Source organism: Schistocerca nitens, chromosome 5 (genome assembly GCF_023898315.1).
Source record: "Schistocerca nitens isolate TAMUIC-IGC-003100 chromosome 5, iqSchNite1.1, whole genome shotgun sequence".
NCBI lineage: Eukaryota > Metazoa > Arthropoda > Insecta > Orthoptera > Acrididae > Schistocerca > Schistocerca nitens.
The window spans coordinates 814,929,742-814,952,220 of NC_064618.1; the positions used below are offsets into that span (position 1 = coordinate 814,929,742).

General features: G+C 45.8%; 1 protein-coding gene across 1 annotated transcript in view; it reads left to right on the forward strand.

Annotated features, from left to right (window-relative positions):
* LOC126260737 (atrial natriuretic peptide receptor 1-like) overlaps window positions 1-22,479 on the forward strand; it is a 506,740-nt gene that overhangs the window by 230,261 nt on the left and 254,000 nt on the right. Inside the window, exon 10 of the mRNA XM_049958075.1 lies at window positions 20,981-21,110. Coding sequence (XP_049814032.1) covers window positions 20,981-21,110 — 130 coding nt within the window. The remainder of the gene's footprint in view (window positions 1-20,980; window positions 21,111-22,479) is intronic.

Consider the following 22,479-nt stretch of genomic DNA (forward strand, 5'->3'; position numbering starts at 1 on the left):
CCGCTGGCAGCTCAGTTTTGATTTTTTCTTTACGTCGAACACCGCCTGGGCTGTTCCAGAACCAATGTGTGCTCTATTCCCAAACACTCTCAGAAAGTAAACAAAAAAAAGACCTTTAGCATGTTAAATGTAGTTAAGATATGAAGATAGTTACAAGTCAGTACATACTGTAACTTGTAAACAATACTCTAAATAGAGTGTGATTCTCATATTAATGGAAAGGGATATGCTAAATGGCTTGCTGTTTTCTCAGTGGACTGACAATGATATTTATTGAGGAAAAATTAGGGGAAGAAATAGCACTACCAGTTACTGAACAGGTCTGATAAGAGTCACAGGAAGAGATAACACAATCAAGTAACTGTATAGGAAGGTTCGTGATTAACCTCTAGCACAGTGAGTTGCAGCACGAGGCCTAGGTTTACAGGCCGGCGTTCACTACTATACACTGTGTCCACGCTCGGCGTTGGTCGAGATCACAGTCCACTAAAGGGACGGAGGAGCGGGTGACGCAAATGTCTAGAATAACTCTCAGTGATGACTGGCTTCTCAGGCCCCACGCGCCAGCGTAGGTACTGTCGAGGTGGAGGTATACAGCGCGAACTGTTTTCGGGCACGCGACTTGAGGAGGAAAAGAGTTCCATGCTGCCAGCGCATCATGTTGTCGATCAAAATGCCGCCAGACGGTGAGAGTAGGGCTCGCAGTACTGGCGTCCTGAATTCCCTGCGGAATCCAGCCACGTTGTTATTGTTGTTGTTTTGTGCTGGATCGCTACTTCGAAGGGCTGCCATCGTTGTGACTTGCAGACGTCTGTGCAGAAAGCTGACGTCGCCTGATGCTAGGCTACATGTGGGACAACGGTGTGCGTGCGGTTGCAGACCGCTTACAGTGTAGGTGCAGCTACCACATTCCATCTTTCTTGGGAGGAAGATGGCGGAGCAGTCACACTAGGAGCCGAAGATCCTGCAACTTTTTCTGTTGCATCCATATATACAACTTCTGAAATTTTTATGTCGGATGAAATTTGACTATTTTGGCAGAATCGCACTGCTTAAGATGGTTTCTAGTATAAGTTTCTACGTCTATTCCTTTAGCTTGAGTTGAAGTAAGCTAAATTTCCTAGTCTTTATATCAAGTAGACTGTGCCTAAACTCACATGGAAAACAGTTCTTAAGGAAAACACTTCCCCTTTCAAGTTACGCAATTATTTTTTCAGTGACTAATCAAATTGAAATGGCGGCCAATTAAATTCTACGTGAATTAATTATTGCTAAAATACATATAAGTGTACTGAAATCACTTAATTTGACTAGAGCATAGTTTACGATTAAACATTTAAGACACCTGTTGCCCAGTTATTAAAAATAACGGTCTTGTATTCATCATAAATTCATTTTTTGTTAATTTCATAAAAAGATGTGTGCTATCAGCAAACTGTTTGTTTACTTATCAAGGTACACACAACGAAGAGCCATAGCATGAGGGCCACCTGCTTGATGGAGTGTTGGTCCACCTTTATAGCCCACTACAATAGCGATTCTGCGTGGTATGGATTGGACAGTCCTTGTCAGGTTTTCGGGTATACACTGATCGGTAGGAACATTATGACCATCGACCTACTATCGATATAAATCCGTCCAGGCGATAGCAGCGTCACCTGGCGAGGTGTGACTGCTAATCAGACACACACACGGTGCATCTAGTACCAGTGAGCGGGCTCTCCGTGTGTGGGTTTGGGAAGACGCGCGAGCTATCTGAGTTTGACCGACGGCGGATTGTGATGCCCTAGAGGCCCGGCACGAACATTTTGGAAACAGCACCATTTGTCTGGTGTTCAAGGAATACTGTGGTGAGTGTTTTCAATACGTGGCGAAACCGAGGCGAAACTACGTCCTGACTTCGTGGGGTTGAGCAGCCACGACTCTTTACAGATGCCACACGTCTTAGGCTGGGCAGATTGGTAAAACAGGACAGGCAGCGAATTGTGATGGAACTAACATCAGAATTTCATTATTGGCAGAGTACAGGTGTGTGTGAACACTCAGTGCACCGAACGCTCCTAACGGTGGGCCTCCGCAGCCGTCGGCCCATGCCTGTGTCCTTGTTAACACCAGGACATCGGCAAGTAGAACCGAAGTGGGCAAGCGAACATCGGCACTGGACGTTGGCGCAATGGCAGAGCATTGCATTGTCTGATTAATCCCGATATCTATTTCATCATGTAGGGCGGGAATCCGATGTCTTCCAGGGCAACCTTTAGTATGGGATGGAGGCAAGCGGGCGGCAGCTCCATTATGCTCTGGGGCACATTCACGTGGGTGGAGCTCGTGCAAGGCACCATGGTAGCCATAGTATCGTACACTTCATCCAGACCACAAGTACCCCTTCATGACCACCATGTTTCCCGACGGCAGTGGCATTCTTCAATGGCATGTGCGAGGTCACAAGGCCAGGAGTGGAACGGAGTGATTCGAGAAACACAGTGGCGAGTTCCAGTTGATGTGTTGGTCCCCAAACTCACCAGATCTGAAGCCGATCGAACACATCTGGTATGTGACTGAAAGTGGCGTCAGAGCTCATCATCCTCTCCCTGTAGTTTACTGGAATTAGATGACTTGTGTGTGCAGATATGGTATCAAGTCTCTCAAGAGATGTAACAAGACCTCATTGCTTCCATAGCACGACGCGTCGCCGCTGTTATCCGCGCCGAAGGCGGTCACACCGGCTATTTAGCAGGCGGTCGTAATGTTTTGGCTCAACAGTACATGTGGTACCAGATGAGTACACTAGGACAAGCAATTTCCGTAGATTGTAGCTACGGTGAGTTGGTGCTCAATTGTATCCGAGATGTGTTCCATCGGGTTCGCATCGGGTGACTTCGGCACCCAAACCAATGAGACGAGTTCACAATCATGATCCTCAAACGCTGTAGCACGCTTCAACGGTTGTGACACGGACAGTCATCCAAGTCGACGATGACAGTGGTTCGCAATAATAGTCACCTAGTCTACAGTTGCAATGATGCCTTCGAATAATACAAAAAGTCCCACTGTTGCCTATCTGATAGTCTTCTGTAGCGTAATACGGCCCCCAACGACCTGTGTCCGTGGCGCGGTACCTGTTCCGACCAGCTATTGTCTTGGATGACAGTATATCTGGACACAACCATCGCTTGATATCACGTGAAACGTTTGACATTGATCAACAGTCCCTTCTCGATGGTCTGCCAAGAATGGCGGTTATCGCTTAGACAATCGGGTTTTGGTTGTACCAGCTCTTGTTGCCTGAATTTTAACGTGACTGTTAGAACTGCTCAGAAAAATCGGTTATCACAATAACCGATTTTCGGTTTTTTATTTACTGTTACTTTCAGATATAAATGCTGACATCAACAAAGACTGAAAAAATTTTGTAAACGTGAAGAAGTACGAAATCTCGCTTTAATTGTAGGTGAAGCTGTGCTATAAATCTGTCTCACTGATGCAGTAAATACGCCAAAGGTGAATGAGACGGACACTGGGACTGCGAGAGCGAAACGTCAAAAGATGATGACTTCGTTGCAGTGTCACTTTAGGATGCCGTGCATTTTTCATCCTGCAACAACAACAACAACATAATTAAGGATTTCGTAGCATCGCAAGTTCATAACACGTAAATAAACTTGTACGTTAATCAACCAAATTAACCTTCCCACCCAAGGGACAACAGTGATGCTTTCTCCTTATATGATGTTGCAAGTTTGTTGGGTCTCCTCTCGCTTTTAATCTATTAAGTTAAACAAATCATTGCACTTCATTACTACCGCACTTCGTAAAAAAATTCCAGACTAGGGATGTTGGCATTCTGCAGCACAGCAGATGTCTGCGGACGACAGCAAGAAACTACCATACACATCATATGGGAACATGTCATACACACTGTATGTACACACGTTTTGTCTAACAGGCCACGCGACACAGCGACGGGTACATCACTGTTTCAGCAATATTGTACGTGCTTACGTCATATGTTTCTTCCTGGTTTACAACAGTCAGCGTTGTTTTGAAATTAGCACTGATTACTTTTCCTATTTTCTAGTATAACCCAGTGTTTCAAAGCAATGGGAATTTTACGAAAAAGCATTAGTCACTCGTAAATAAAGTTTTATTTAAAAATCGAAAATCTTTGCGCTACTGTTATGACGAATTGACATTCCGTTTTTAATCAAGATATTAGTAAAAAAATTAAAAAGAAACCTGTTGTTACGGAGACCAAACAAATACCTTAAATACCGGTTATTCAGAAGTAAAATACCGGTATTGTTTTTAACCGATCGATTTTTTCCATCCCTATGACATGGTGGTCGCTGCAGTCGTATTCGAGCATGTCGTGTGTTAAATAGAGAAAGCTGAAAGGAGTGCTCGGAAAGAAACTTGTGCTTGTACAGCACTGCACTCTCTCATTAGACCTGCAGCAGAACGCCGCCTGACCTGCTTTGCAGAGTGAACAATTGTACAATCTCCACGTTCTGTAATGCGGCATGGACATCCAAGTCTTCATCTGATCGTGATTTCGACGTATTTGAACTATTTTCCATAGATGCTCACGACAGTAACAAGCTAACAGCCGACCGGGTTCGGTGTTTCCGAGATTCTCGTTGCCAGCCGCCGTAGTATGGTCTTTGTCGAAGTGTCGTGTGTTAGTGGTTCTCGTATTTGTGACCAGTTTTGTTGCTAGAATCATTCCCCTGTCTCCGTTCCGTTATATGCTAGAGTCACATTAACGTGACCACCGCTTATTTTCAGTGTCAGCGTCCAATAACCACGAACATAACGGCCGGCGGCAGCACCAGCGCTGCAGGGTACAAAAAGAATGTCGGGAGGACGCGGGAAGCAGTGCAGTAAACTTTCTAAAATGAAGATCGAATTAATATTTCTTTATTTATAGACATCCTGTTTTGACAGACTCTCCGTCATTCTCAGGTCTTCAAAAATGTGTTCGTTTTGCATTGGACCTCACGCAAAGTTGCCCTGTAGATAGAATGGAGCACACAAAATAAGGTGCAGTCGTTGTAGTAATGCGGAAACGGAGTGATTTGATGTCTGTAAGGTCATGATATTTGGTTGGTTCAAAATGGTTCAAATGGCTCTGAGCACTATGGGACTTAACATCTTAGGTCATCAGTCCCCTAGAACTTAGAACTACTTAAACCTAACTAACCTAAGGACATCACACAACACCCAGCCATCACGAGGCAGAGAAAATCCCTGACCCCGCCGGGAATCGAACCCGGGGACCCGGGCGTGGGAAGCGAGAACGCTACCGCACGACCACGAGATGCGGGCATGATATTTGGTTTTCGGACCGAAGATTGAAGCATTTCCGAAACGGCTTTGTTTGTAAACTGTTCGCGTGCTTCCGTGGTTAAAGCATACCGTGCATGGCAATAGGCCGCTTTCCAAAACCGGCGCCTAGGCACCTGCGGTGCACCACGGGCCATAGATGAACTAGTTGAGCGACAGCTGTGGAGATGTGAACGAGCGAATGGACGTGCAGCTGTTCAGCATCTAATCGCCCAGGTGAACCAAGAGGCTACAAACAGTGTCGCCTCAGCGACGTTGCTATGGGTTTCTGCAGCAGCTGCCTGGTTCGTGCAACCATGCTGATTGCTATTCATCCGCTGGTTTCCACACGTCAGTAACGCAAATGGACGTCCACACAGTGGAGACAGGTAGCCCTTTCAGATGAATCACACTTCATGCTCCACTGGATGGATGGTTGTTGGCTTGCAGTGTCCTACAACAATGGTGAGAAGGGTCTAGGCTGGAGAGAAGGAGTGTTATGGTCTGTCATTCCCTGGGTGACCTCGTAATTCTGGAAGGCACTATTGGTACCCGTGGGGACCATGTGCTCCCCTATATACCGTTCGTTATTTCCTCACCACAGTGGCATCTACCAGCAGGGCAATGCAACGTGTCACATAGCTCACGTGTACGTGCGTGGTTCGAATAGCAGGAAGGTCAGCTTATCTTCCTCTCCTGACCACTAAACTGCCAGAATTTAAACCTAATTGAAAACCTGTGGGGCCATGTCGATCCGGCTCTTCGCGACGTCGAGCCTCAACTGAGAAACCTGGCGGAGCTGACAATTGGAGTGAAGTCGGCACGCCTCTACATCCCTGTATGTATCTTCCAGAACCTCAGTGTGTCTCTTCCTGCACGTCCGCTCGTCAATTTGGAACGGCCGACGTCCCTTGACTGAGCAATGTGTCGGACAGACTATCGTAGTGTCAGTGGCAGCGACGGTACGCTCCACATTGACTGCCGAGAGAGCAAGACAGACGGAAAGCGGAACATTCTTGCTCTACAACAAAGTTCGGAATAAGCAACTGGTCTCTTTTCAAGGGACGACACCACTGTCCGATGACATTTAAACTCAGACAAAAAACAATCCACTGAGCTTTCCCGTAAAATCAGAGAAACATTATTAAGATTCTGACCTCAATAAACCTTCATCATGAAAACAAGCATAGTGAGTAAGAAAGGAGCATTCACCATGAACGCGCCATTTCCGTGTAGCCAGTTAGTAACATAGACCACTCTTCCAAGCTACGTAAACTAAAGCGGTCACAATTAGTTAAAGCTAACGAGCAAGGCGTAGCTTATAGCTATGCGAGTAGGTCCTTATGATGAGCTGTGACTCCGGTAATTGGCAATAGCTGTAACTTAAACTACGTCTTCAGTTTAATTGCAGACCTAATACCTTTATAGCAAAACTAGTCGCTGGTGTGACTAACAGTAAAACCTGGATTACAGCGGCGATCATCGTGATAAGCAAAACCTAGGCTAATTACACACTACATAATAAGAACAGTTCTTATTGCAGGATGTTTCAGATGAGAAATAAGACCGCCACTGAGGAACTGAACCGCGGCGAAAACGAGCACACGTCCGTTATTCCTTACGTATTATTGGGCTCAATTTAACATAAAATAGACACATTAGTAAAAAAAAGGACACAGACCAATACAGAACATGGTCATACAATCACCCACAATGACATCGATTCTTAAAACCTCTCAAAATTCACAACAGAAGTCGAAGCGACACGCTAATCAGTAGGCAAGTAATATGAAAATCGCAATGAGAACACTCGAAACAAATACAAAAGAACGTAAGGCGGTGACAAAATTGAGGTTTCCCACGCTCGTCTAGCAACGAAAAACATAATCGTAGCAATTAAGAAACCGTCTTCAGACAAATAGCAGGTCGTTGAACGACACAACAAAGCAATAATCAAACGCACAGTGGTGCTTGCACTTCCTAACCCAGTCACTACAGATTCGGCACAGAAAATCACGCGAAACTTTCGGGTCGACCTCTCGTATGACATACAGAACTTATTTCCTCGTCAATAAGCACTACTCGTGTCATACCACTGAGGTAGATAATAAAACAGATTTCAAACACAGACTACGAGGTCTGAACACAACAGCTAATAAAAGACACCTGACAGACAGATTATAAGGCACTGATCTTTCACGTAGTCGCATCAACAAATCACACATGACACATGTGTGCCTAATCATGGATCACACGTAACCGTCGAACCACTCACAATGGAGCTATAACAGATTTTCAGCTGAACCATTCACTCTGGAGGTGCGAGGGTTGCCCAGCAACTAGGGCACCGCATTTTTTTCTCAGCCGCAAACAATGCTACAAATGAGAAAGTTACCTATGTATTATTGAAGTCTCGTGAGTAAGCGCGCAAAGTTTTCGTCACTTCCGACAGAAAGCATAGCTGCAGGACAGTTTCAAAATGACGGATGTAAGTGATGTACGTTACAAGCAACGTGCCGACATAGAATTCCTCACTGCAGAGAAAGAAACTGTGGGGAATATTCACAATCGCTTGTGCAAAGTCTATGGAGCATCTCCTGTCGACAAAAGTGATGACGATGAAGATGTTTGGTTTGTGGGGCGCTCAAGTGCGCGGTCCACAGCGCCCGTACAAAGTCGCAATTTTTACGAAGTCCAATCTAGCCACTGTCTCGAATGGTGATGATGATGAAATGATGAGGATAACACAAACACCCCGTCCCCGGGCAGAGAAAATCCCCAAACCGGCCGGGAATCGAACCAGGGATCCCATGATCCAGAGTCAGCAACGCTAGCCACTAGACGAAGTGCTGCGGACTCGACAGAAGTGCAGTTAGTCGCTGGTCACGGAGGGTGAGACCATCAGAAGATGGTTCGGCTCAGCTCCACGATTTGCAGCAGTCTGGGAAACCATCCACGGCTGTCACACCGGACATGTAGCAGCGATCTGATGCTGCTATTCGCGAGGACAAAAGCATTACGACTCTGCAGCTGGCGCTGCATCTGTCAATCAGCAGAGGAAGTGTGGATGCAATTATCCACATTCTTGGATGTTCAAAAGTGTGTGCAAGATGGGTCCCGCGGTGTCTAATGGTGGACCGCAAATCACACAGAAAAAACATTTGCCTTCATTTGTTGCAACGATTTGAAGCTGAAGAGGCGGTCTTCTTTCCCCGGACTATGACAGTTGATTGATCCTAGGTTCACCACTTTGAGCCCGAAACAAACCGACAGTCGATGAAAGGGCGCCATTCCAACTCCCAACAGAAGACAGAATTCAAAGCAACTTCTTCCGGCAGTAAGATCATGATCACCGTGTTCCGGGACTGTGAAGGGGTGGTTCTCACTGATGTGATGCCAAGAGGCCATACCATTAAATCAGAAGCATATGTGAACTCATTAACAAAACTAAAGACGCGCTTCTGGCGACTTCGGCTCCTCAGCAACCCAGGAGATGTTTTACTGCACGATAACGCTCTGCCCCACACAATCCGTGACTGATGAACGCATCGCAAAACAGGGTTGGACAGTGTTACCCCATCCACCCTACAGCCCTGCCTAGACCCTTCGGACTTCCACATGTTTGGGCCATTAAATGATGACATTCATGGTAGACATTTCGAGGACGATGAGGAGGTGATACAAACAGTGAAGCACTGGCTCCGGCCCCAGGACAAGGATTGGCACCGACAGGGCATACACGCCCCTGTTTCACGCTGGAGGAAGCCATAGAACGGAATGGAGATTACGTGGAAAAATAGGATGTGTAGATAAAACACCATTTTTTTCGTATGTGTAATTCTCATTATGTTCATAAAAGAATTGTTGAACAAAACAATTCGGTGCATTACTTTCTGGTCAACCGTCGTATAACCGATTCCCGAGCACGTGGTACAAGATATATCGGTATGACACACGGCAAGAAAAGTTACTACATACCAATGCTGGCATCAGCTTGTCGATTCCTGCCGCAAGAAGCAAGCTCTCAAAGTTGGACTACCAAAACACACACACGGCACGTTAGTGCCTAACAATCTATAACACTATGGAGGTATATGGCTCTGAGCTCTATGGGACTTAACATCTGTGGTCATTAGTCCCCTAGAACTTAGAAATACTTAACCCTAACTAACCTAAGGACATCACACACATTCATGTCCGAAGCAGGATTCGAACCTGCGACCGTAGCGGTCACGCGGTTCCAGACTGAAGCGCCTAGAACCGCACGGCCGCACCGGCCGGCCACTATGGAGGTATAACCGATACTCGAACATCTGTTACATGATAGACGAGGAACACATACGCTATTGAGAAACCACAGAATCCCCAGAATCCCGATGTGACCACACCTTGTCGGTGCCTGCCGCAGAAAATAAATCATAGCCTGGTGTTGATGGAACATGACCGCAGCTAACGATTACTTACACATTTCATAAGCCAATAACCAACCATTTTGACAGCGGAGAAGAAAATTCGAAAAATACTCTCGCTTCCAAAGCATCCCGCGTAGCATCCCTGTGTGGGTTTCGTTACACATGGTGGAACTCGCTTTACGATGCAATCACTGTTAAAGAAACCAAACACAGGATATCAGACTTCACAAGCCAACCTGAATGTATAGCTGACAATACCAAACATTAGCAATATGCCTTCGCGGACTGAACCTTAGTCGTTTCACACGCCGGCCGCGGTGGCCAAGCGGTTCTAGGCTCTTCAGTCCGGAACCGCGCGACTGCTACGGTCGCAGGTTCGAATCCTGCCTCGGACATGGATGTGTGTGATGTCCTTAGGCTAGTTAGGTTTAAGTGGTTCTAAGTTCTAGGAGACTGATGACCTCGGATGTTAAGTCCCATAGTGCTCGGAGCCATTTGAATTCGTTTCACACGGATGACAAATATAAGTGACCCATTAGAATCGTCACATCACGCTGGAAGCCTCCCAAAACGATCAAACCGCTTTCACTATTCGCGGTGTCTAGACCCTCCGACATCACTCACGTTCACTTGTGGAAAACGTGAGGCCGACAAATGTCAAAAGCTATCAGTACCAGTGGCTCGCGTCCAAGACACACACAACACGTATTCCTAATAACTAATCACACGCCCTTTGCTAAACCGCTCACAGCAATGCCAGTGCATTAAAGACCACGTGAGTTACGATTGACTACGAACGCAAGGACACACTACACTGATCGCGAAAGCACTGAGACATCTGTTTGCTCGTCCCTACAAAACAAAATCTTGAAACAACTCGCAGAAAGTAAGAGTGCAACACAATGCTACCAACATTCGATAAATGTAGGTTAAAAACTTCAGCTACTTAGTAGAGAACGAAACAGAACACAACTCCGCTATATCACCCATAATAGCGCGATGCATTGTCTGCGACGTCAACACCTAAATACATCTCAACCCATCTCGGCAATACAACGAGGAAAAGTACACCGCAGCCGCAAGAGAGGGCCCATGCTACTCGATAGTTCCGCTTTGCGAAAGGAAAGACCTTACGCCCCGGCCGCTGCATGCGCCAGGCCGCTAAACTGCAGCCATTGGAGAGTCTCACTGACAGACAGCGCCACTCACAGAAGGCTTTTGATAGTGTTCCTCACCAGCGGCTATTAATTAAATTTCGCGCATGTGGAGTATCGTCTCAGTTGTGTGACTGGATTCGTGATTTTCTCTCAGAGAGGGCACAGTTCGTAGTGATAGACAGTAAATCGTCGAGTAGAACAGAAGTGATATCTGGCGTTCCGCATGGTAGTATCATGGGCCCTCTGCTGTTCCTGATTTACATAAATGATCTAGGTGATTACCTGAGCAGCCCCCTTAGATTGTTTTCAGATGACACTGTAATTTACCGTCTAGTAAAAGCATCAGACGATCAATTCCAATTGCAAAATGATCTAGAGAGAATTTCTGTATGGTGCGAAGAGTGGCAATTGGCACTAAACAAAGAAAAGTGCGAAGTCATCCACATGGGTACTAAAAGAAATCAGATAAATTTTGGGTACACGATAAATCGCACAAATCTAAGGGCTGTCAGTTCGACTAAATACCAAGGAATTACAATTACGAGTAACTTAAATTGTAAAGTCCACATAGTGTTCTGGGGAAGGCGAAACAAAGACTGCACTTTATTGGCAGAACACTTAGAAGATGCGCAAACCCACTAAAGAGACAGCCTACATTACACTCGTCTGTCCTCTGCTGGAATATTGCTGCGCTGTGTGGGATCCTTACCAGGTAGGATTTACGGAGGACATCGAAAAAGTACAAAGAAGGGCAGCTCGTTTCGTGTTATCGCGCAATGGTGGTGAGAATGTCACTGATATGATACGCGAGTTGGTGTGGCAGTAACTGAAACATAGGCGGTTTTCTTTGCGGCGAGATCTATTTACGAAATTTCAATCACCAACTTTCTCTTCCGAATGCGAAAATATTTTGTTGACACCCCCCTACGTAGAGAGAAATGATAATCATAATAAAAGAAGAGAAATCAGAGCTCGAATGGAAAGATTTAGTTGTTCCTTTTACCCACGCACCATTTGAGACTGTAATGTATGAAAATGATTCGATTAACCCTCTGCCAGGCACTTAAGTGTGAAATGCAAAGTAACCATGTGGCCAGGTTATTAAACTTCGAGCAGATCAGGACCACATGGCACGCGTTGTCCTCAGTCGTCTTCCTCAGCTGTCGATGAAGACAATCATTTATCATTTCAGGGCGTTTTATGGTTTATGATAGTAACGGCACCTTTTAAGAGGCCTTTTTCTGTGTTTCGTCTGTGACTGGTACTTGGTACTCCTGCATAGTACCATCAGATAACAACTATGTAAATTGAAGGGGATCTTTGCTGTCCGCTGCAGCGGTATATTAAAGGGAAATCATACGGCGACGAACGAAAATGTGTACCGGAATGCGGTTTGAACCATGGATCTCCTACTTACTAAGTAGGTGCGTTAATGACTGCGCCATCCAGGCCACAGCGTTATCGCAACTGGGCGGACTATCTCTACACGCCTCACGGCCGATCCCCATTCCCACCGAGCGCCACGTGTCCGCTCCCAGCCTATTTTAATCACTGTTCACCACTCTTCGTACAAGAGGTCGGACGTATTTGTACATAAGCACTGATTGTTCTGGCGTAATCACAAGCACCGGAATGAAGATGAAGAACGCAGGAGAAGAGAAGGCCGTGAGACGACTTAAGCCAATAGCCCGTTGACTAGGACTGCACCACTACAGGAGCGGCCTCTACAAGAAGCGAATATAAGCGCCGCTCCTGCCAGCCTCGGCCTCTCAGTATTCGGACAGTATGCGGACTTCTTCTTGAAGTCTGTGGGTATTTCGCCTGTCTCATACATCTTGCCCCGGGAGTCGACAACATTCCATGAGAACTACTGATGGCCTTGGGAGAGCCAGTCATGACAAAACTCTACCATCTGGTGAGCAAGATGTATGAGACAGGCGAAATACCCACAGACTTCAAGAAGAATATAATAATTCCAATACCAAAGAAAGCAGGTGTTGACAGATGTGAAAATTACCGAACTATCAGTTTAATACGTCACAGCTGCAAAATACTAACGCGAATTCTTTACAGACGAATGGAAAAACTGGTAGAAGCGGATCTCGGGGAAGATCAGTTTGGATTCCGTAGAAATGTTGGATCACGTGAGGCAGTACTAACCTTACGACGTATCTTAGGAGAAAGATTAAGAAAAGGCAAACCTACGTTTCTAGCATTTGTAGACTTAGAGAAAGCTTTTGACAACGTTAACTGGAATACTCTCTTTCAAATTCTGAAGGTGGCAGGGGTAAAATACAGGGAGCGAAAGACTATTTACAATTTGTACAGAAACCACATGGCAGTTATAAGAGTCGAGGGGCATGAAAGGGAAGCAGTGGTTGGGAAAGGAGTGAGACAGGGTTGTAGCCTCTCCCCGATGTTATTCAATCTGTATATTGAGCAAGCAGTAAAGGAAACAAAAGAAAAATTCGGGGTAGGTATTAAAATTCATGGAGAAGAAGTAAAAACTTTGAGGTTCGCCGATGACATTGTAATTCTGTCAGAGACAGCAAAGGACTTGGAAGAGCAGTTGAACGGAATGGACAGTGTCTTGAAAGGAGGATATAAGATGAACATCAACAAAAGCAAAACGAGGATAATGGAATGTAGTCAAATTAAATCGGGTGATGCTGAGGGGATTAGATTAGGAAATGAGACACTTAAAGTAGTAAAGGAGTTTTGCTATTTAGGGAGTAAAATAACTGATGATGGTCGAAGTAGAGAGGATATAAAATGTAGACTGGCAATGGGAAGGAAATCGTTTGTGAAGAAGAGAAATTTGTTAACATCGAGTATAGATTTAAGTGTCAGGAAGTCGTTTCTGAAAGTGTTTGTATGGAGTGTAGCCATGTATGGAAGTGAAACATGGACGATAACCAGTTTGGACAAGAAGAGAATAGAAGCTTTCGAAATGTGGTGCTACAGAAGAATGCTGAAGATAAGGTGGGTAGATCACGTAACTAATGAGGAGGTATTGAATAGGATTGGGGAGAAGAGAAGTTAGTGGCACAACTTGACTAGAAGAAGGGATCGGTTGGCAGGACATGTTTTGAGGCATCAAGGGATCACAAATTTAGCATTGGAGGGCAGCGTGGAGGGTAAAAATCGTAGAGGGAGACCAAGAGATCAATACACTAAGCAGATTGAGAAGGATGTAGGTTGCAGTAGGTACTGGGAGATGAAGAAGCTTGCACAGGATAGAGTAGCATGGAGAGCTGCATCAAACCAGTCTCAGGACTGAAGACCACAACAACAACAACATGCGGACAGGCCCAGCAGAGAACGTTGCGACAGCTGCTATTAGTGATCCACAAACTGTGTGCCTATACAAGACGAGTGGGCAGTACCCCACAGTGACGAAGGTGGCTCCATTGCTCAGATAGGCGTATCAGTTATATGACAGCATGGTGACTGTCCTTTCGGACACGTTCAAAAGGAATTGAGGTGTCAGGCAGAGTCGAGCCGTGTGGTTTTATTGACTGTGAGATCTGAAGGAGTAGGTTCAGACACCTAGCAGCAAAAGATTTACTTCCGCCGCACACAATGGCCTCTTTCTTTACGCATATGTAAGACTTTTGTACGACCGAAAGAAGGTCAGCATCGGTCGTGATTTCATCTATTTTTATAGCACTGCAAATCTAGACTTTACATGAGAGTGCACCTACATCAGTGGGTATGTAGACCGAACGTAATTATAACGACTCATATTTCAGTCTAACTCAGGTTTGCGCACACATTAGTCCAGCATTAGTTTGACTAATGTTTATGCATGCCTAATTTAGGCTACAATATGAGCTGTTGTAAATAAATTCGTATATATAGCCGCGCGTCTCAGGCGTCTGATCACAGCCCGCGCGGCTCGCCCTGTCGGAGGTTCGAGCCCTCTCTCGAGCATGGGAGTGTGTGTCGTCCTTAGCGTAAGTTAAGCTTATATTAAGTAGCGTGTAAGCTTGGGGACCGATGACATCAGCAATTTGCTCGTAGAAGACCTTACCATAAATTTCCAAGTTTGCATCGTATATGGTTTGGACTGTATTGCATAATTGCTTTTCATTGTGTCTGGACTGGCTAATACAGCTGTGCATTCAGTAATATGTTAAAAGCTACGGAGGTACACTACCGGCAGTTAAAATTGCTACACTACGAAGGTGACGTGCTACAGACGCGAAATTTAACCGACAGGAAGAAAATGGTGTGATATGCAAAAGATTAGTTTTTCAGAGCATTCACACAAGGTTGGCGCCGGTGGCGACACCTACAACGTGCTGACATGAGGAAAGTTTCCAACCGATTTCTCATACGCAAACAGCAGTTGATCGGCGTTGCCTGGTGAAACTTTGTTGTGATGGCTCGTGTAAGGAGGAGAAATGCGTACCATCACGTTTCCGACTCTGATAAAGGTCGGATTGTAGCCTATCGCGATTGCGGTTTATCCTATCGCGACATTGCTGCTCGCATTGGTCGAGATCCAATGACTGTTAGCAGGAGATGGAATCGGTGGGTTCAGGAGGGTAATACGGAACGCCACGCTGGATCCCAACGGACTCGTATCACTAGCAGTCGAGATGACAGGCATCTTATCCGCATGGCTGTAACGGATCGTGCCGCCACGTGTCCATCCCTGAGTCAACAGATGGGGACGTTTCAAGACAACAACCATCTGCACGAAAAGTTGGACGACGTTTTGCAGCAGCATGAACTATCAGCTCGGAGACCACGGCTGCGGTTACCCTTGACGCTGCATCACAGACGGGAGCGCCTGTCATGGGGTACTCAACAACGAATGGTAAAACGTCATTTTTTCGGATGAATCCAGGTTCTGTGTACAGCATCATGATGGTCGCATCCGTGTTAGGCGACATCGCGGTGAACGCACATTGGAAGCGTGTATTCGTCATCGCCATACTGGCGTATCACCGGGCGTGATGGTACGGGGTGCCATTGGTTACACGTCTCGCTCACCTCTTGTTCGCATTGACGGCATTTTGAACACTGGACGTCACGTTTCAGATATGTTACGACCCGTGGCTCTACCCTTCATTGGATCCCTGCGAAACCCTACATTTCAGCAGGATAATGCACGACCGCATATTGCAGGACCTGTACGGGCCTTTCTGGATACAGAAAATGTTCGACTGCTGTCCTGGCCAGCACGTTCTCGAGATCTCTCACCAACTGAAAACGTCTGGTCAATGGTGGCCGAGCAACTGGCTGGTCGCAATACGCCAGTCACTACTCTTGATGAACTGTGGTATCGTGTTGAAGCTGCATCGGCAGTTGTACCTGTACGCGCCATCCAAGCTCTGTTTGACTCAATGCCCAGGCGTATCAAGGCCGTTATTACGGCCAGAGGTGGTTGTTCTGGGTACTGATTTCTCAGGATCTATGCACCCAAGGTGTGTGAAAATGTAATCACATGCCATTTCTATTATATTATATTTGTCGAATGAATCCCCGTTTATCATCTGCATTTCTTCTTGATGTAGTAATTTTAAGGGCCAGTAGTGTAATATTGACACTCAAAGATATCGTGGAAGCGAGTGGCAGGAGCGATACTGAAAAGGGACTGTCGTATATAATATTTCTGGCCATGTTAGCCGACTTGGATATAATTTCTAATTTCTTTTGTTTTGTGTTGTCTTCCTAGAAGAGTTGAGAGAGGTATACATTGTTCTATGGAAGGGATAGTGCACCACTGCAATCAGATTTGTGACTTTAATGTTTCGTACCTATAAAAGGTGGAAGGATTAAAAAGCACTGTAATTAGAAAGAACTCATCTTGATGGATAAACGGCGAATATAATCATCGGCAAAGACAAGAAAACAGGAAAACGTAATTCATTCTTTTAATACCCGTACACTTCACATTGGAAATTATATATGTTTAAGTTTTACCAGCAAGATTTACATCCTGTGGCGAAAATAATTTCAAGAGCCTGCATCGAATTTACAATAACACGCGTCAAAACCAGCGACGAGCGACATTGCCGTCTTTTCTCAAAAGTAACATTCAATATCCCGGAAGTGGATTTATTCTCGCTACAGTAATTAAGGATCTGCTGTCATTTTCATTCCCCTCCCGTTTTTGTTTGAGATTGTGCAGAACCATCAATACTAAATCGTCGATCGCCGCAGTTGTGGAGTCCCGGATCGACAACGCCGAGATTCAAAAGAAGAATTCTTCCTCCAGCGAATCTCTATTGATAGAAATACAATAATAATAATAATATTGTCAGAGAATCTTCAAGAGTTTTGTCAGGAAAACTCTTGCAATAAATTTCATAAACATTCATAATATTCTTGTTTTTTTTTTCATATTTTTATCTGCACAGTCTCCAAGTCAGCTGAAGTCTAGACCTGCAATAAAAAGAGATGACAACAGGACCGATGATGATCCCCTTTCTGTCCTGGATTACATTAGTGGACGACGGGCACAATCATTCCCATGGAATCGAACATGATAAGAGTTTCATTTACGTCTATTTGTACCGCGTAGGTGAGTATGACTGTTGCGCCTGTAGGGAGTTATTGCGTTTGTGTTGTATGATATTGATGAGAGAAGTTAGAGGTTGAAACCGCCACTTGGCGTACACTTCTCGAACAGCACCAAGGAGAAAGCCGAGACTAATGTCCCTGTCTGACGAACGGATCGCCATCAACAGAGTCACCTGCCACTACTTCATGAAACACTGCGGAGCGGAAACTGATGCTTTACGCCACGAACTCTCTGAACGGCAGGGAGCGAGGAGGTGGGAGCGGAAATTGCCACGCGAAGAAAACAAAAATCATTCCCTAAAAGTAATAAAAATTCCATTTGCTCAGGCCAGCACTGCAGCAATCAAATAAGAAACACTAATAGTTGCCGAAAGCCTTACAACAGAATACCACGTCATGCCAAAGAGACACCAAGTATGTTTACAACAGGACGTCTGATACACATAGCCAAAAGACGGCCACAATCACTGGTACTTGACGTACACTCTGCACGCGGTAACCGGCCGCACAATAACATTCAAAAAGCTACCACTATTATTTAGGCATCACCAGGTTTATACAAATTAAACAGGTTGTACACATTCATGAATTCTTATGACCACGTCACCTCGTGTTGCGGCACTTCTGTGTGTTCGATGTTAGTCAGGTGTACCAGTTTCTTTGGTTCTTCAGTGTAGAATGCCCACCAGAGGTCACTGATATTGTTCATGTTTAGTGCATTTACCTCGTCTGATAGGATATACTTGGGGAGTGAACAGCACCAGGCGCTGAGTGATCGGTGTGAAGAAATGGGAGATGCTGTGTACTCATATGAGCCAACGCTATCAGTATCTGGGAGAGTTTGAAATGGTACTCATTGTGGGTCTCCGTTTGGCCAACTGGTCGAATTGTACAGTATCCAGACTTATGCGGCATTTGGATGTGACAGTGGTCGGATGTTGGACAGCACGGGAACATGAGGATGGGAATACCCATTGTCAAGGTTCCAATCAACTACATGCGACCAGCAGAAGTGAGGATCGCCGTGTTGTACACCAAGCACATCGTATCACCTTCAAATCTGCGCCTGGCATTCGAGGACAAGCAGGTGGAGAAGAGCAGAATTACTCATGGATAGGCTGCCATCAACACAACGACTCAAATGAATGCATTTGGAGTGGTGTCATGATCTGTAATCATGGACTGCCCACTAATGGTTTTACACTATGTTCAGCGATGATTCGCCGTTACGAACTACTCGAGATGGCCGTCGTTGGTGACTATGGTGGCGACGTGGGTGAGGTCCCAATCTACCAGTGTTTTGAGAGACACGGAAATGATACTGCTGGCATCACTGCAACGTCACAGCCAGTAACGATTGAGGGGCTTATGGCACAGCAAAAAGTCACGGACATACAACAGTATCATGGTACAATTTTTCCATGGGTCAATATCCACCCACTTATAACGTGTGCCTGTGTCAACTGCCTGAGGGAAGCTGAGGTACTCCCACGGCTAGAAAGATCCCCACATCAGCCCCAACAGTACATATATGGGACCACCTCGGTCATTCATTCCGTGCTAGTGCAGTATCCAGGAATAAAGAGCCAATTGCATCAATTATGGGCCAGCTTGTCTGAGGCGAGAATACAGCGTCTTTACGACTATTTTCTCATCTCAGTAAGACCATGCATCTAGGCCAGGGGGCCGGCCGCGGTGGTCTCGCGGTTCTAGGCGCGCAGTCAGGAACCGTGCCACTGCTACGGTCGCAGGTTCGAATCCTGCCTCGGGCATGGATGTGTGTGATGTCCTTAGGTTAGTTAGGTTTAAGTAGTTCTAAGTTCTAGGGGACTGATGACCACAGCAGTTGATTCCCATAGTGCTCAGAGCCATTTGTCTAGGCCAGGGGGTGCAAAGTTATAGTGTTTAATGGACTCCTACTGGCAAGTTCTTTGCAAATTTACCACGATTTTGCTATGAATGAAATAATAACACATACCCTCTCAACCAGCAAATTATATTTTGTATCCTCCTCCTATTCTGAATGTTTCACTTTTTTATCAGGGTGCATTCTAATAACAAAAGTATCACAAAGAAATTATCCAAATGGGACTGAAATCGGTAGGTGTGATGTACGTGTAATGACAAACACGTATTCCGAAAAATTGGATGATTTATTCAAGAGATGGAGCAACACAAATTAAGCAAGTCAATAACGAGTTGGTATAGCTGTGTCCCTTATGCAAAGAATTATTCGGCTTCTTATTAATTGACGGAGTTGTTGGATATCCTCCTGAGGGATAGTGTGCCAAATTCTGTCCAACTGGCGTGTTAAATAGTCAACATCTCTACATCGATCGCGGGTCCTGCCCATAATGCTCCAAACGTTCTCAATTGGAAAAAGATCCAGTGACCTTGCTGATCGAGGTAGGGTTTGGCAAGCACGAAGAGAGGCAGTAGAAACTTTTGCTTTGCGCGGGAGGGCATTGTCTAGCTACCAAAGTAAGGCGAGCATGTTGCCATGTGGGACAACGAAGAGGGGCGTAGAACATCGTCGACGTATCACGTTGATGTAAGGGTGCCACGGATGAGTACCAAAGGGGTTCCACTATGAAAAGAAATAATACCCCAGGTCATCGCTTCTGGTTGTCGAGATGTATGGCAGATGACACCCAGGATGGTATCCCGTCGCTGTCTAGGGCGTCTCCGTACACGTCTTCGGCCTGGAATCGCATCGACAGGAGGCAACTGTCTTCAGTGATTGGTCCCGCTTCAAAATAGACTCGATGACCAGCGTAAGCCTAACTGTCGCCCGTCATATCGCCCGACAAACTGTAGCGATTATCTAGGATATCATTTTGATTCTCATCCGTGGCACACTTGCAACACAGTGGTCCGTCGAAGATATTGTGCAGCTTGTTTTGTTGCCCTTCATGAAAGGCTATCCTGAGTTTACGTTTCGGCAAGATAATACTCGCCCGCACACGGTGAGAGTTTCTACTCCTTGTCTTCGTGCTTGCCAAACCCCCCATTGGCCAAATGGTTCAAATGGCTCTGAGCACTATGGGACTCAACTGCTGAGGTCATCAGTCCCCTAGAACTTAGAACTACTGAAATCTAACTAACCTAAGGACATCACACACATCCATGCCCGAGGCAGGATTAGAACCTGCGACCGTAGCAGTCGCACGGTTTCGGACTGCGCGCCTAGAACCGCGAGACCACCGCGGCCGGCCCCATTGGCCAGGAAGGTCGCTGCGTCTTTCCTGAGTTAAGAATGTCCGCAGCATTGTGGGCAGTGCCCTACAACTAGCTCGAGATATTCTCCCTCGGGAAGACATCCAAGAACCCCATCTGTCAATACCGAGCCGAACAACAGCTTGAATACGGGCCAGAGGTGGACCAACGGGTTATTGACTAGCTCCGTTTGTGTAGACTTGGAATGTATTTGTACAATCTACAACCTGGTTGGATCTAGGATGATGTGACCTAATATTTGTAATTAATAGTTTAGCCCGTCTGTACAGCTAAAATGTGTTAGATTTTCCTATGCTGTTGTGACGTGATGGTCGGCAGGCGCTACCGGCTGGAGGCGGAGATCGCGTCCATGACGTGGCGCGTCCAGTGGCACGACCTGCTGCTGCTCTCCCACGGCCGCACACGAGGGAGCCTCACCAGCTTCGGGAAGCGGCGCGGCAGCCAGGCGGTGAGTAACGGCCCGCCACTGTCCACCTTCATCCTGACCTTCGCAAGTAGTATGTTTAATGTCATGTTTTGTATTTTTATTAATCCTGGGATCAGTGATATCGATTTAATCACCGTAATACAATGAAAATAAGTATCTCAAATGTAGATATACATAGAATATATATCACTATGTTTTTATTGGTCGCCCGCCCGGTTGCCCGTGCGGTCTAACGCACGACTTTCCAGGCGGGAAGGAGCCCCTGGTCCCCGGCACGAATCCGCCCGGCGGATTTGTGTCCTTGTCCGTTGAGCCGGCCAGTCTTTGGATGGTTTTTAGGCGGTTTTCCAACTGCCCCGATAAATGCGGACTGGTTCCCCTTATGCCGCCTCAGCTACACTATGTCGGCAATTGCTGGGCAAACAAGTTCTCCTCGTATGCGTACACCACCATTACTCTACCACGCAAACATAGGGGTCACACTCGTCTGGTGTGAGACGTTCCATGGGGCGTCCACCGGGGGCTGAACCGCACAATATTACTGGGTTCGGTGTGGGGCGTTGGAGGGGTGGAGTGGACTGCGGTGGTCGTGGTTGGGTTGCGGACCACTGCGGCTACGGCGGGGACGGAGCCTCTCCGTCGTTTCTAGGTCCCCGGTTAACGTAACATAACATGTTTTTATTGAAGGAATTACCTTGCATTTGCCTGATCTGACTTTCGAAAACCACAAAACATCTACACCAGGATGGCTACACACGGACAACTCCAGTCTCTCAAGTGTTAAATCAGAGTCTTAAAAACAGCACTGACTCGTGTAGTTCTTCCCTGTTACAAGATGGTCTTTTAATTATACACAGTGTGCACAGGACAACTTACAAGAATCAGTTTTTTCTTTTGCTTTTCAAATCTCTACTTTGTTGTTGCACGTACTTTTGACAACGCTCAAGACTCCAGGACCACTAACATGCAGCTGTGCTCCTTGCACTCTCTTCAGCGTGTCCACAAAACTGGCTCTAGGTTCATAAATATGCCTCTATGTTTCATTAACATCTCCATCTTACACCTTCCACTACACTGTACCTATAGTATTTTATTCAAGTCTAATAGCTTGTATAAATGCACGAAGTTACACTTATGACCAAATTCTGATATTCATTGTGAAGCACGGATAAAATACAGTCATTTAAATGTTCTCTACAACCTTTTCACAAACCATATTTCTGTTATAAGTGTAGATGTAAATGAAAGCGAATCTGTAGTTGAGAAGGGAGTGACGCAGGGCAGTAGTCTATTCCAGATGTTACTGAATCTGTGCCCCGAGTAATCTGTGAGAAACCAAGGAGAAATTTAGAATTAAAAGTTCAGGGAGAAGAAATGAAATCTTTTGAAC